This window comes from Amphiprion ocellaris, chromosome 12 (assembly GCF_022539595.1).
Source record: "Amphiprion ocellaris isolate individual 3 ecotype Okinawa chromosome 12, ASM2253959v1, whole genome shotgun sequence".
Lineage (NCBI taxonomy): Eukaryota > Metazoa > Chordata > Actinopteri > Pomacentridae > Amphiprion > Amphiprion ocellaris.
This window is the reverse complement of record NC_072777.1, coordinates 13,833,410-13,849,661: the sequence shown is the minus strand read 5'-3', so window position 1 is coordinate 13,849,661 and position 16,252 is coordinate 13,833,410. Positions and strand designations below refer to the sequence as shown.

The following is a 16,252-nucleotide window of genomic DNA, read 5'->3' as shown; positions in this document are numbered from 1 at the left end:
ATATTTTTCACTTCAAGATTGGGTCCTCTACCAGAGGCCTGGGAGTTTGAGGTTTCTGTGCAGTATCTTCACTATTCCTGGGACTGTGCTCTTCTGGACAGAGACCTTAGATTTTGTTCCTCGGATCAGCTGGAACCACTCCTCCACTTTATGGTGCTCCACGTATGCTTTTCCTGCCAGCAACCACTACTATGTACTGGACTATCTCAGGAGCATCTTTACACAGCCTGCACCGTCCTGCCTGGTGTGATAGACCTCTACCTCTATGGCTCTTGTGCTGAGGGCCTGTTCTTATGCAGCCATGATCAGTGCTTCTGTGCTGTCCTTCAGTCTAGCCCTTTCTAGCCAGTGGTTAGATTTGATAAGTATTCACTCAACAGCTTGTCCTTCGGGGGCATCTTCAGGATTAATTCCTGGATTTTAGCTGCTTCATCCTGGGTGGCAGTGCAGACACTCCAGTCCTTGGCTGCAGTCGGTTCGCTTCGTGTTATAATCTCAGGGTGCTGGACTTTGGATGAAACCCTCCATGGAGTGTAAGGAGCTTCCTTGTCTTGATGTCAGTGGCTTCCATGTTATCCTTTGGCTGGTTGATTATACCAGCAGGGTATCGGATGACTGGCAGGGTGCATGTGTTGATGGCCTGGACCTTGTTCCTCCCATTGAACTGACTCGTCAGGACTGCATTGCTCGATGTACACTATATTGCTAAAAGTATTCGCTCACCTTCCTTGACTTGCATATGAACGTAAGTGACATCCCATTCCTAATCCATAGGGTTAAATATGACGTCGGTCCACCCTTTGCAGCTATAACAGCTTCAACTCTTCTGGGAAGGCTGTCCACAAGGTTTAGGAGTGTGTTTATGGGAATTTTTCACCATTCTTCCAGAAGCACATTTGTGAGGTCACACACTGATGTTGGACAAGAATGCCTGGCTCCCAGTCTCCACTCCAATTCATCCCAAAGGTGTTCTGTCGGGTTGAGGTCAGGACTCTGTGCAGGCCAGTCAAGTTCATCCACACCAGACTCTGTCATCCATGTCTTTATGGACCTTGCTTTGTGCACTGGTGCACAGTCATGTTGGAAGAGGAAGGGGCAAGCTCAAGACTGTTCCCTCAAGGTTGGGAGCATGGAATTGTCCAAAATGTCTTGGTATGCTGAAGCATTCAGAGTTCCTCTCACTGGAACTAAGGGGCCAAGCCCAGCTCCTGAAAAACAACCCCACACCATAATCCCCCCTCCACCAAACTTTACACTTGGCACAATGCAGTCCGACAAGTATCGTTTGCCTGGCAACTGCCAAACCCAGACACGTCCATCAGATTGCCAGATGGAGAAGCACGATTCGTCACTCCAGAAAATGCGTCTCCACTGCTCTAGAGTCCAGTGGTGGCGTGCTTTACACCACTGCATCCGACGCTTTGCATTGCACTTGGTGATGTATGGCTTGGATGCAGCTGCTCGGCCATGAAAACCCATTCCATGAAGCTCTCTGCTGAAGCACTGTTCTTGAGCTAATCTGAAGGCCACATGAAGTTTGAAGGTCTGTAGCGATTGACTCTGCAGAAAGTTGGCGACCTCTTCGCACTATGCTCCTCAGCATCCGCTGACCACGCTCTGTCAGTTTATGTGGCCTACCACTTCGTGGCTGAGTTGCTGTTGTTCCCACACACTTCCACTTTCTTATAATACAACTGACAGTTGACTGTGGAATATTTGGGAGCGAGGAAATGTCACGACTGGATTTGTTGCACAGGTGGCATCCTATCACAGTTCCAAGCTGGAATTCACTGAGCTCCTGAGAGTGACCCGTTCTTTCACAAACGCTTATAAAAGCAGTTTGCATGCCTAGGTGCTTGATTTTATACACCTGTGGCCATGGAAGTGATTGGAACACCTGATTCTGATTATTTGGATGGGTGAGTGAATACTTTTGGCAATATAGTGTATGTATTTGGCTGTGGCAGAATTCCTTGCGTCTTCCTCTTGTTTCCCATTTGACTGTGGTATCCCAAGGTATTTGTAGCTGTCCTAAACATCTGCAGTGCTGCCTTCTGCTAGTTCAACCCCCTCAGTTCTGATCATCTTTCCCATCTTTGATGCCATCCTGCTACATTTGTCTCGGCTGAATGGCATCCTGATGTTGTTGCTGTAAATCCTGGTGATGTGGATCAGGGAGTCGATGTCTTGTCATACAGCTTAATGTCACCATGTAGCTAATGTGGCTGATGATTACGGCGACGCTCCGCTTTGAAACCGGTATCCATAGCCGCTCTCTGAGATGATCTGGCTGAGGTGCTGTACGCCTATGGAAAGCAGCAGTGGTGATAGTGCATCGCCGTGATGTATGCCGAATTTGATGGTGACTTGTGCTGTTGGCTTTGAGTTGGCCTCCAGTGTCGTTTTCCAACGCCCCACTGAGTTCTTGATGAAACTCAATGTCTTGTTGATGTTGTACAAGGATAAGCATTCCATGATCCGTGTCTGTGGCATTGAGTCGTAGGCTTTCTTGTAGTCAATCCAGGCCGTGTACAGATTAGGCTGTCGGGCCTTGCAGTCTTGGGTGGCTGCTCTCTCTACCAGTAGCTGGTGCTTGGCTCCTCTGGTATTGCTACCAGTTCCCTTCTGGCCGCTGTTCATTTATTGGGCCATATGCCTATTCATCTTATCATCCCATCTGTCAGCAGTTGATTCATTTATACTGGCAGTTTTTTTAGCCAGTAGGTGTGGATCATGTCCAGGCCTGGTGCTGTCCAGCTTTTAATTTGTTGCATGGGTTAACAAGGTCCACGTCAGGCGCTGAGGGCTCGCATAACTCCATGGTTTTAGACTTGCTATTGACTAGCAATTAAGTGGAGAACTACTGCGTCAGCTGAGCTCTTATAGTGTGACAGAACGCTGTAGAAAATTGTGGAAACCAGGATCAATTTTGGGCAAGGTATTTGTAGGAAAAAAAACAGAAGTAATCAAATTCATCTTCAGTATCTCTACACCAATGTCCTACTGCTTTTGTCACTTCTTTATAGCTGTCCCATCTGGAACATATCTATTAGTAAAATAAAAAATCACCATAAATCATAATTCGGCATTTGTGAATAATTTCTGGCATATCTGTAGATATATTGGTGATGAGGTAGATCAAAAACAGTCATTGACAGTAGTTTAAATACTGTTTATATGACTGATAAATATTTCTAATGTGTGAGATGAATTATGCAGAGGAGGTGACATTCCATTTACAATAAGTGCATTGTAAAATGCTTTATATTCGAGTGACAAATGTATCTATGTGCTCGTCTGTGCTAAAACAATATTCAAAAAGTTCAATCATTTCTAACAGTGTTTATTACTAAAACACAAATTCAGGGAGGCTTCTTCATGTGCGGTGTGGTTAATTTAGTTTGGAGAAATTATGCATGCAGACCAGGTAATATTTTGTTTTGGAAAGCAAGATTGCATCACTCTTGAAAATCAAACAAATTTCATTACTGTATTCTGTAGTTATGGCAGTTACTAAGTTTTTGAATTGTTGAGAAGCATTTGAATTGAATGATAATAGTGTAGAGTAATTGTTTATTGATTGAACTAATAGTAAACTAAACCAAAACCAGCCCTCATATGGAAGCCTCACAGTTTCCCACAACAGAAAGACATCTCTTTAGCTTGATGTGTCTTAAGAGAAGGTGCTGCTCACTTAAACCTTCCAGTTAGATGAGATGGCAGTAACAGTAAAGATGATTTACTATTGATACAAACATGCTATTACATGTCCATATGTTAATGTGCTCAGTTCCATACCACAGAAAATAATGAATGAGTGAGTCACTGGGTGCACCGTTGCCCTGTTTGACTGAAACTGTATACATTCTCTGGTCATGTCCTATATTCAAGAGGGTGGGCCTTAGCAACAGTGACTGAGCAGCTTCTCATGGGCTGTACCAACTCCATCTAGCAGAGAGGGGTGTGTAAGCAGTGTGGTGATCTCATGTAGAAAATAACTGTTACATTTATCTTTAGTAATATTATAATCTACTGACAGTATATTAAAAGTACAACTTGTACTACCTATTTAATCCCTTGATAAAAATGTATTTATTTATACTGTGGGTATACTGTGATTACTCTGCATTTAGGGTCCCCACTGTTAATGGCATTCCTGGAATATCTACCATATTTGAGCCTGAGGTAGTTATAAAAATTGATAAAATTACTGGGAGGTGCCAGAGTTTTTTTTGGACATTTTGTCAAACAGTGTTTACATTGTTAATATACACCAAAACTAATTATAAACTCTGACAGTTGAAACTATGGGAACCGTTCAGAAGCCTCAATGCTTTTAATCACTGATTCACATTGATACCAGGGTATTAAAAAAGATATAGGGTGTTCAAGAAGCCTAAATAATAAAATGGGACTTTCCTGGTAATCCCCATCCTTCACTCCCTGCTCTCTACCTGGTGGTCTCTTCCTCACTCCCCCCTGAGATCCATACGTTGCCGCTGTTGAGTGCGTGTCCATGTGTGTCTGTGTATGTGTGTGAAGCAAGCTTGCGGAATTAGAGAACGAAGGAGGGGAAAGGTTTGAGGAAGAAAAGACAAACCTAAAGATACTGAGACAGCAGGCGGCTGTAATGGGGAGCCTGTGGAGGCAGCGGACTGTATTTCTCAGAGGCCTGGCTCTGTTGCGTTGTCACTGCTGCTGCTTTTTCTTTCTCTCTGGTGACTGAAAGCTCGATCTTCCACAATACGTCAGGCAGAGGGAGTGAGGTGAGGTCAGAAGGTGCAGTGGGCTGACCTGGTCTACAGGTGTGTCGGTTAGAGCCGTATTTGTTTTGTTTCTGCACATTTTTTCCCTCTTTTCTCTCTGTAAGACTGCAAGACTGATGTATGTGTAAGTGTGACATGCTATGCTCACACTGCAGCTGTAGCTAATTATGATGGTTTCAGTCACATGTAACTCAGTTTGAACGTTGAATTAAGTGCAAACCATGAAAACTGTCATCTGTCAAATGCTGTTCTGAGTTGTGAATGAACCTTTTAATGACCATCCATACATGAATGCTTTGTTAAGTGTGCTGTGGTCAGATTAATACAAGATTAGAGAAAATAGTATTTAAAGGGAATCATGCTGTAGAAAGTTCATTATATGGATGTGTGGATGAGGAAGAGCAGGGAAAAATGGTTCTATTAGATCACTTGTACACTTGCATTCCTTATGATAGAATAAGCCTTTTCATTTTAAGCCCATATTAGTCAGTAAATTCATATTTTACCACTAATTGTTGGCTCTTGAGCAGTTCAGTAGCTTTGAAAATATGTCTGAATTTTAAAGTAGCAGTGGTAATATTATTATCAACATTAGTAGTAGTAGTCATACTTGACAGTCAATGTTTCACCAGCATTTCACTCCAGCCCAGTGGATACATCAATTTATGTTTGTGTATTTAAGTGGGTTGCTGACTGATTGTTCATGCATGTGTGAAAGTTCACACTTAACTGGGTGTAAATTGTGTAATAAGTGGGTACTGATATTTTTAAAAATCCATTTGACAAATACTGTGAAGCAGGTGCAGGCTTTCCCTCTAGTAGTGCATGTTTATCATCAAAACATAGTCAGTTGCTCCATATTAACAGAGCCTATAATAACAATAATAGTAATAGTAAAGAACTTCAGTTTAATTTACTATTGCCTGATTTGAGGACACATCATCATGTTCAGCTCGTTTAATGCTGGCAACAGCAGTAGTTACTCATGTGGGATTACCGGTATTACAAGCAGAAATCAGGGTCCACGCTGATATTATAATTTTTTTTCCTCAAGGAGAAACTTAACTACTTAAAGATGAAGTATGCAGTTCCAATCTAGTTGATTTTTCAACAGATATTTTGAATGTCTTATCTTATGATTTGCTAGCAGTTCATGTTGTGTGTGCTAAAAAATTATCCAGTTAATGTATACAACCTTGTCTCTCAAATCAGTACTATTCCAATGTGTCCTGTGCAGACTGATGCAAAGATGCAGAGTGTAAACTGTAGTGTGGAATGTCAGAATTTGAGGGTTTACATCAAGACACATAGCAAGTAATTATACAGATGCAGTCAGATTGTTTGTGTGCTGCTCAAAACAAGATAGAAACTAGATTTTCTTTGCTTCAACCTGGGTACATCTTACATTAGAACACCTTGTTTTACTTTTCTTAAGCAAATGTTTGGTTTACACCTGTCTGGGTTGCGTGTGCTGCAGTATCAAAGTGGAGAGACTAGAAGCTTCTATAGGCGCAGCTGCCCTGTATTGTCTATGGATGCATGTTACGGCATTAAGGGGATCTTGATAAGTAGTGGTGTCCACAATAAATTGCACGCAAGGTGTACATTGTAGCTTCAGAAAACAACCTAGGTTACACTCTCCACTTTTAAACTGCGTGAGTCTGTGCTTGCACATTGGTCACACTCCACCACCCACAACCACAGGTAACTCCTTAGCCCCTGGAAAACGATGATGCAAAAACTCTTCCTGGTCTGTGATAGTTGAGTTGTGTGAGTAGCAGAATAGCCCTCTCTCTGCAACTTTTTGGTGCCTGCCAAGAGCAAACCCAGGCAGTGAGCAATCAGAAGAAATGTCATGTTTTACATAAGCCGGAGAGTTAATTGGGTAAATGGAAACATCCTGATTGTTTCCACTCTGAGCATTTTGATCAATGCAACACTTCGGGCATGGTTGCGGCTCAGACTCAAAAGTTTAATTTTGATTTTGCTTATCGGTTCCTAAACAAATTTCACTCGCGCTTGTGTGAAATTAGTTGTTACAGAGGGAGCAAAGTAAATGTCTGTGCAGAGAAAGTGTGACTGGTGGAGCAACTGATAGCAACTGGCCAGTCGTGTAAGTGTGAAAGGTTAGCCCAGAGGCTAACGACTGCTTTGGCTCAGGAGCACACAGTGTACTGCACCTACTGTATATCTACTGCTGTTCATCTGCTTCATTCTGGGAGCTGAATTCCTCCAAGTTTTCTCTCTCCTGATGTGTTTCTCCTGTTCAATTGTTGCTGAGCTGCTCGGTTAGCACTTGAACTGTGTGATTGGCAATAAGAACCTTATTTAGTATATACTGTTAAAAAACGCATTACAAGACTGTTGTACACTGCTGGTAATGCTGGGATTGCTTTATTTAATTCGGTGTTTCTGCTGCTAACATGTAGAAGCAGAGTTTCACAAACTTTGCTGTCAAGAATGCAGTAGGATTTTGTTGTAACATATATTAAGAGACTCCTGATTTCTTTGCTGAACACAGCACATAGACTTTTAGTAACTATTGTCCTCATCAAGGCTCTAACAGCAACAGAAGTGGCTTTATTGAACTTTATAGCAACATTTTCCTGCAGCATACCCTTCTAGTAAGTTCTGTCACACACCAGAGGGCTGTACTACGAAGTGAAATTAGTGGGTTAGGGAGGTATGTTGAACCGAAAGTCAGAGTTTCCAGTATCATGAAGGTGGCTCTCTTGTTACCTGGCTAGATCACCATGGTAACTGATGCTGTGGAGCTTACCTGGTCGGAAGCAGGTTATGTACAGAGTTTTGGATATAAATCGTCCTTAAAGCATCTTCCTTCAACCGAAGTGTTTGCTGATGATTATTTATGAGCAATACAACTTCTCAGCTGAGGGGGTATGTTTTATCTGTAAACCTTTTAAACTGCATTTCTAATACCACTGAATGAAGCCATGCAGTCACAGTATGACATCACGTTGCCATGGGAACCCAGCATGTGTTTAGTTGCTGATGCAGAAATTGCATAAATATGTTTTTATGTTTGGTCCTGATTCACTGTCAAGCCCATTTACACTGCTGATCCTGCCATTAATAGAACACAGATTAGAAAATTGATTAGTTTATTGGTATTTATTACAGACTGCTCAGTCAAAAACATTAATTTCAATTTGGCCACAAAATAAACAGATTTTTTGCATTATGGGGCAGTGTTTTGGGGAAATTGCTCAAATTACGCACATTTAACAATTTTCTACCAGCATTCCTATCTTGCATCATTTCTGATCACAGCTCTTTTTAACACCATATATTTTTATATTTCTTTTTCATTGTTCTCCATTATAACAGCCTGTTGACTAAAGAAGCTGCACACGATCGGTTCATGTTGTGCAGAAGAGTCACATGATGCATTAAACGCCCCCTTTTATGTGAACGCGCACAGAAGCAGAGAGCCTGAGTTGACAAGGAAAGCTGATAACAATCTTCATGATACTCATTAACTCAGACTGAGGCTCTAGATTTTGTCGAGCCGATTTACACAGAGAAATCCTGGCTATGTCAAACTGGCTTTGTAGTACAGCCCTCTGGAGAGACTAAGTTCACCCTAAACCTACCTATCTACATCATCACTTCCCACAGATGGGATGTGCTTTCAGGCTTTGGCTGTGTATGCTCACTGCTTAAAAATACAGTAATTTATATAGTTATTTACTGGTAATGTTTGTTTTCCTTGATGATCTGAGTTGGGCTGTGATGGAGAAAATACTCAGAAGTACTAATACTGCCCTGTAAAAGCCCTGTAAAGCTGCAGTCAGTATAATGAGGTAAACATACTGTGTACTTAAAAAATGGTGGTTATGCTATAATATGTTACATAGTGTGTCATATTATTAAATTAATATTACCTATGCATTAATGTAAAAGCAGTATTTTACAGTTGAAGTAACTCTAACCAGCTGCTCAAAGAATCAGAATCAGGAATCATAAAAATCTGGAATTAATAAGAAATATCAGAATACCTACTTTGAATGATTGTGAGCATTGCAAGATTCTGAATGTATGCACATAGTGAATTGTAGTTACACATCAGGCTCACCCCATCATGTCAGCTTTTGATATTACCTTGTAAAGCATGGCAGTGTTGGGATGTGGAAAGAAAGCTGGCTACCAACAGTAATGAGGCAGCATCGATCATAAACACTCACCAGATGGGAGAAACGCTGTTCATGATCACAATGGTGGGGAAACAGGAAAGCCAAGAAACATGATGGTGGCTTGTTGCCTGATGAGCTTATCAGCTATATGCACAAACTTTTAACACATTGCTTACCTCAGTGAGAAAATGGATTGTTTGATGTGTTTGACAGTACAAACACACAGCTAGAGCATGTTCATGTGTTTGAATTTATAAATTAAACCATCTATACGAGGTTACAGAGTGCAGAGCATTGAGTGGACACATTTTGTGTTGCTTGGTACATCATCAGATATAATTACTGTATCTCGTGTTCGCCGTCTGTCAATAAATTGTACATTGTGTCAGTCCATTTCCAGAAATACACCAGCATTATTTAAGATTGTCAGCATTTATAAATGAACAGAATTATGATGGCAAGATCATTCTGGAAAGATGGAACCTCTCTCCTTTGTTTACAAGTGCTGTCACTTCACATTAGAGCTGAAAGAATGAATCAATTAGTCATTCACACAAAGAAGAAAGTTTTTGAAGCAAAAAGTCTACCTCACAGCTAATCAAATGTTAGTGTTTGCTCGTTATCTTCAGGTTTGACTCCGGTCAGCTCAGGCTTTAAGAAATTTGTAACAGCTATTTTTCGTGTTTTCTTATATTTTGTGTTCAAAAATTTTCTGAATTAATAATAATAAAAACTAACAGATTCATTAACGTAAAGTGTATTTCATAAACGTAAATGTGGTTTTGCACTTAGTAAATGATGGTGCTATTGTATTATTGCCATCACATACATAGGCAAAACCAACAATTGTTCAGCGAAAATGATCGTTGCATTATTTATGTACTCACATAGGCCTGAACATTCACACACATTCATAAACCATAGTCCTTTTCTCGATGTCTGCTTCATTTAGTTGCTGCATTTTCAATGGTTTTTTTTTCCTTTGAACTTGTATGTACTTGCAGCACCGGCTTTTATATTAAACATATATTGAACCCAGCCTCTCAGAAACTAGGCTAATTTGTATTTTCATGGAGTGCTGATGTGCAGCAGTGCTCTCATTTCTCGCTGTGGCGGATGGATCTTTTTTAAGTGCTGTGTGTTAGCAACACAAGGAGGGCCGAGGAGGAGAGGGGTGATCTGAGGTGAAATGTAAACAAGGCTAGTCAGGAAGGATTAGCGTCCTGTGAGCGGCATGGCCTTGCAGCAGCACCCAATACTTGTGACAATGGCGGCTTGTTTTTTGCTGGGTTGCTGTTGGATTTTAAGGGTTTTGTTTGTGTCTGTGGTTTGTGTTTTTGTCCATGCTTTACAGATTTTTAGTTAGATAACACGGCATGGATGTGGTTTTACGGATTAGGAGATTTGAGCTCATCTTTTGTCATTTGTGCATTTTTGCCTCCTAGTCAGGAAGTTTACAGTTCCCACATGAAGAAAAAGGGCCTACATATGTGGTCATGTCTCTCAAAGTCTTTGTTTTGTCAAGGAATATAATATGCTCTTTGACAATAGAAAATACAGTCTCTAAACATTGCTTAACATGACATAAAATAATATCCATGATATTGATGTTGCTGTGTTTTTCTTGTAGTAGTTGTCATTTCAGAGGTCATTTCCGTGATCATGCGCTTGGATTTGCTGTTTCAGGCCAGAGCAACACAGTTATTTGCTGCTTGTTTAGATTATTACGGTATTCTTAAATTACATTTCTGATGGCATTAACAAGGCTTTAACTTCAATATTTGGCTTAATAGATTATGCAGGAATCCTGTTTGCTCTTCTCTCCACACAATGTGCTTCAGCAATTGTTTCAGCGTTTTCAGTTGCCAGGGATACCATCCTGATGCAGTGAGAGAGATGCAGACTGTAGACTTTGCAGATAAAGAATAAACCCATTAGGGCAGATAGAAGAGGAACATAAGAAACATCAAAGACAACATGTTAGCAAGGCTTTTCAAAACAGCATCACACAAACTAAATGTGGAAAATTACTGCAGAGTTGAATCAGCACCAAATCTAGGATTCGTTGCAGACCTGCTGGCACAGACTGCACTGGATTTTTCTGTATATTACTTTGGGCATCTTTTATAGCTGTGCTTTTATTCAAATCTCCAGCTAAAACAAGCAAAATATATATATGTTAGTTTTAAATCAATACAATGTGATGTATGTGTTTTTCATCATTGTGAACAAACAGCATACATCTGCTCAGTAGACAGAGTCAAAGATGGTGTGGGAGCAGTTATGAGGTTTCTGATTATGTGAAGGTGCTATGATACGCTAATGTACAGCGTCCCGCTTTATTGATAGTTATATGGAATATTACCATCAGCTACTTAGAAAGTGTTGTGTGTTAAGCTGCCAGTTACACTAAGTTAATTAAAGCTTTGCTACACTTAAGCAAGCTAAGCTAAACTAACATGTTTAGTACATTAGAAGCTACTTTATTTATTCTTTTTGTAATGTAATTAATTTGATGTCTACAGACATTTAAAACACGTAGCTAGTGAGCTAGCTCTGGTGTCTGCAGACTGGACTGAGGTTTGCTACGTGACATCATTGTCGTACAGAAGTGCTTCTGTTGGCGTCGACTGATCCTTACTTTATTCCAAAGTGCATTGAAAGGTCAGCTGGTCACTTTAGAAATGCTTGGGAAAATGTAGCTTGTGTGGATGCTACTGCAATACTTGATGAATAAAAATTCTTTTTTCTACTGGAAAATATTTGATTGAGAATCAGTGCTTTTACCACTAATCTACTGAGAAATGTAGTTAGGTTAGTAACGCTGCCACTTGTCGTGGAAAAAACAACCCCATACTTATTATAAGACAAATTACAGCTATGTGTTGCTGCTGCTACAGTATTTGATATAATTGATGTTGTCTAATCATTTTTACTTCTTTGTAACATTTCACACTTCTTTACTTCATTGAGTGCTAGCCTCCTATACAGATTAGCAATATATAGTGTTTTTTTTCTGATGTACTAAAACCATAATGAACCTGGAACGTTAAAGCAAAGTTCAAATAAGCTGTGGGTTTTGTAAATTGTCTTATTGTTATTATATCCCAATAACATGCTATACGCTTAGTGCATATTATATCCCTTGCTGTACAATTGTATGAAAGGTAGTTGAATAATATCCTTGAATTGCCCTTGAAATAAGAGAAATTAGCTTGAAAAGCAGCTACAAGGTGCATTTTTGGAAAAAATTGTCATATTGTCTGGTCAAAAGATCAGAAAGAAAGGTCGAACTGTGAGATTTATAGTTGTGGTTATGCTTACTTTTTTCCCTGACATTTCTCCTCACCATGTGTTTGTTCCCCACAGGTCAGTTGAAGCTGAAAATGAGTGCAGTAGGGGAAAGCCCCCTGGACCCTGCCACGCCAGAGTCACGCAAGAGGAAGGGCTCACCATGCGACACATCAGGGCAAAGGTAAAGATCCAGCCGTGGTTTTCGTTATGACACTGACAGAAGCTTCACCCACTGTGGAATCAAAACTCTGAAAATATGAATTACAGGGGGTCACTTTTTTTGTTTTTTTGGTACTTGATTGGCCAGACAGTGATTTGTAGCAACCAAGAGAAGGCTTAAAAATGCATTGTTCCCTCCAGCATAGAGAAGTAATGTCCTAAAATACACGTAACCAAATATTGTGCATCTACAATAAATTTAACTCTTTATGTTCATTGCTAATTATATGTTAGTTCATTATAGAATACTTGCAGCAAGGCTCTTTGGATGACTTGGCCAGTCAGTAAACACCACTTTGGTCCATGCTTAAATATCTTCACAACCATTGGATGGACTGACAAAAAAAATGTATGTCTGTTCATGGTTCCCAGAGGATGAATCCAAATAACTGGTGATCTCATCACTTTTCTTTCAGCACCACAATCGGTTCAGTGCTAGTGTTTTTGAGTAAAGATCACAGCAACTATAGGATCATTCATGTCTAACCACAAGATAAATTGCAATTCTTTTCATGATGCCTTAAAGATGGAGTTAATGAATCTGGAGAAATGTTGATTTTTAACTAGTTAGCATATTTAGATATTTACTCAGTTACTGTTTCTTTTCCTCCCACTGCCCCCTCATCTCCTATCCTCCTCCCTTTCCCCCGGTCCTGTGCACAACCACAAGCATGTAAGCATGAGCATGCACAGGACACGATGGAATAGCGTTGTATGGGTCAGTCCGATCCATTTGGTTTGTTTCCTATGTGTGGAGCCTGGGCTGTATATGAAAACAGCATTTAGTTTCAGCATACAGAACGGACAGCTAGTGGACTGTGAGGAGATGGATGGAGATTGAATTACAATCACACACTCCACCTTTATCTCTTCATTTTGGGCATCATCACGGAAAGAATGTTTTCCTGAACAAATACCTATTATCTGATCCCATCAGCTTCAGCTGGACTTGTGTTTAGTTTTTGCTAATAGGCAAATACTGCCATGCCTACCCACGAAACCGAGACAGTGAACATGGCATACCTCTTTAACATCAGCATGTTGAACTCTGTAATTGTTGATCTGCAGGTGTTGTCATTAGAAATGCACATTTTTTTTCAGAAAGATCACACTTAAATATTTCTACAGACTGATTACAACTGTATCAAGGCATTTTTGTGTGTGATATTTTCACAGCTCTCCTCACTTTTGCTGCCCCTCATGATCATTTGGCCTCATAAATAGCCACTTATCTCCACTGTATAGCTGTATAGAGTGACTGAATGAGAAGAGGAAACACATGCACAAGACCCTGTAAATCTGCTAAGGGCTAAGGCAGGGTTTAGACCATTATTTAGGTTTAAGTTTAGATAGAGCTGTAAGTCAGAGTAGGGGTTAACTTAGGCCATATAAGATGTGACTGTACTCAGTGTGCTGTTTGTGTGAGTCTATAAGGACCGATAGCTGATGTAAGCTGATGTAACAGCACAGCTAGCATTTCTACAGGAACTACACAGAGCCACTGACCTGCGCATTTCACACAGCAGCGCCCTCCCCCTTCTCACCCCTCCCTCCCTCCCTCCCTCGGTCACCACGCCTGTGTGTTCTGGTCGGCCAATGCACTGACCTACTTTTGCTGTTGTCGTTTCACATACACACACTCACATATACACACATGTCTTTTTTCATGTTTGCCACATACCTTGCTGTTACTTGTCAGTCTGCGAGTATATTGTTGGAACTCGGGAGCAAAGTTAAGTGAAAGACTGTGCAAACAGCCTCAGAAGACTGGACTTAGGGGCTCTTTGAAGTTATTTTGTACCAGTGTTTAACTTAGTAATATATGACAAGTTTCATGGTTGCATATTTTTGAAACAACTTGTAGTTAGCACAGCTGTATGAAAAGACACTGCAGCAGCACAGCATTTTGAATTTACTTGTACATTTCATCATTTGCTGTGTAAACTTGAACTGTATTTATTTAAACTACCTGTTGTTAAAAAGACAGAAAATTAGAAATAAGTTTCAATTCTTCACTTTTATGAAGCAATATTAAGTATACTGTAAATACTCACTATAGAAACATTAAATAGATTTTTATAATAACTCAGAAACAGTGTGTCTCTGATACAGATTGTTACAACACTGGTACGTTGTTTTGTCTTTTCCACCTGAAAAATAGTCTACTCAGTGCACATTAATCAATCTCAACTCTAATAAATCAATCTCTAATAAAACACAATTAAAGACTCTTCATGGACAATGTTTTTTTGTTGTATGTTTATGTGAAAATAAATCAGATTTAAAAAAAAAAAAAACTCTAATCAGAAAATTATCACATTTAAGAATCTCATACCATTGAATTTCACTTCAGTAGGATAATAGTAGCCCTTTACTTTTTCATTAGTCAGCTAATCGATTACTTGACTAAATATTTTAGCTACATTAAAGATCTGTCTTCTTCTTTTCCACCTTTTTACTGTCAGCACTTCCCTCCTGTGTCTCAGTTTTTTCACTCAGAAGGATCTCTTGTACAACATGAATTATTAAAGTTATTATTATCTGTGCACATCGTCCTGGTTTCTGATCAGATTCCAGTGTATTTTGTTTACAGGGATCATTACAGTTTTCAGTGCTGGCTTCTTCTAGCTGTTGCTGTCCTTTTCTCAGGTTATTTTAAAAACATTCAATATTTATATTTTAGGGGGAAAGTAACTGCTTGGATATCAATATGAGGAATTTATCAATCAATACTATTGATTTGATTGTGTTATGTTATTTGCTCTTTCACTTTTATGTTTTTTGTTTGTTTATGATTTTCATGTGTAGTGTGATAGTCATTGTAGTTATATTACTACTGTAATAAACGTAATGACGTCATGCCACATTGTCACTTTTATAATGTGCCAGATTGGTGCAAGCGATATAGTGCATGTGGTAGCATTAAACAGTAGTATTAAAATTTCAATTTTTTAAAGCTGAAACAGTTGCGATATTTTGTTATTCGGTCAATAGTTAAGTCAGTTTTCAAGCAAAAATGCCAAACATTTGATTTTATATTTTTAATTGGTTTGCAGCATTTCTTTGTCTCTTATTCTTTCTAGTAAACAGAATAGCTTTGGACTGCTAAAGCTAGTTAAAGGTGTTATCTTTTGTCCTGGAAAATCTGTTTTACATATATATGTGTATCGGGACACTTAACTGAGCAAATACAACAAATTATTGTTGGTAAATTTCAGTATTTTTCCCTTGTGTATCTTAAAACCTGAGTCTCATATTGGCTCCTAAAATGTGTCTTTGCTGCAGTCTGGAGAAGCGGAGACGGGAGCTGGAGTGTCGCTACATCGAGGAGCTGGCTGAGCTGCTGTCATCGAACATGGGCGATATTGCCAGTCTCAGTGTCAAGCCCGACAAGTGCCACATCCTCAAGAGCACCGTGGACCAAATCCAGCAGATCAAACGGCGTGAGCAGGGTGAGGGAACACACACCAGACTAATCAGTGAGAAGCATGACCACATGTACTGCTATCAACAATTTTGGACACTTCACTTGTTGTGTGGTTTGTTATGCATCAGATCTTTTGTTTTATATGCCATACAGAATGTAGGACACTTAACCTTAGTTTTTTTTATGGCATACATGAAAAATTGTATATTTATGGACTGCATACCTGCCCCTCTACATAGAGAAATATTCATTTCAAAGTCATGTTCTACTCAGATTATGTTTATATTTTACATATTAATATGGATTTTAAAATATACTAAATGGAAGCATATCTTAAAGCAGATTTTTCATTCTCTGGGGATTTTCATGTTTGTAGTCATTCAAAATTTCGA

The 16,252-nt window shown here is 39.6% G+C and overlaps 1 protein-coding gene across 3 annotated transcripts in view; it reads left to right on the top strand.

Moving 5' to 3' along the window:
• The window catches only part of ncoa1 (nuclear receptor coactivator 1), a 61,459-nt gene that overhangs the window by 20,805 nt on the left and 24,402 nt on the right, over positions 1-16,252 (top strand). For all 3 annotated transcript variants that reach the window (XM_055015920.1, XM_035946090.2, XM_055015919.1), the window contains 2 exons: positions 12,290-12,395; positions 15,719-15,885. In XM_055015920.1, the coding sequence (XP_054871895.1) occupies positions 12,307-12,395; positions 15,719-15,885 (256 nt within the window). In that variant the 5' untranslated portion in view covers positions 12,290-12,306. The remainder of the gene's footprint in view (positions 1-12,289; positions 12,396-15,718; positions 15,886-16,252) is intronic.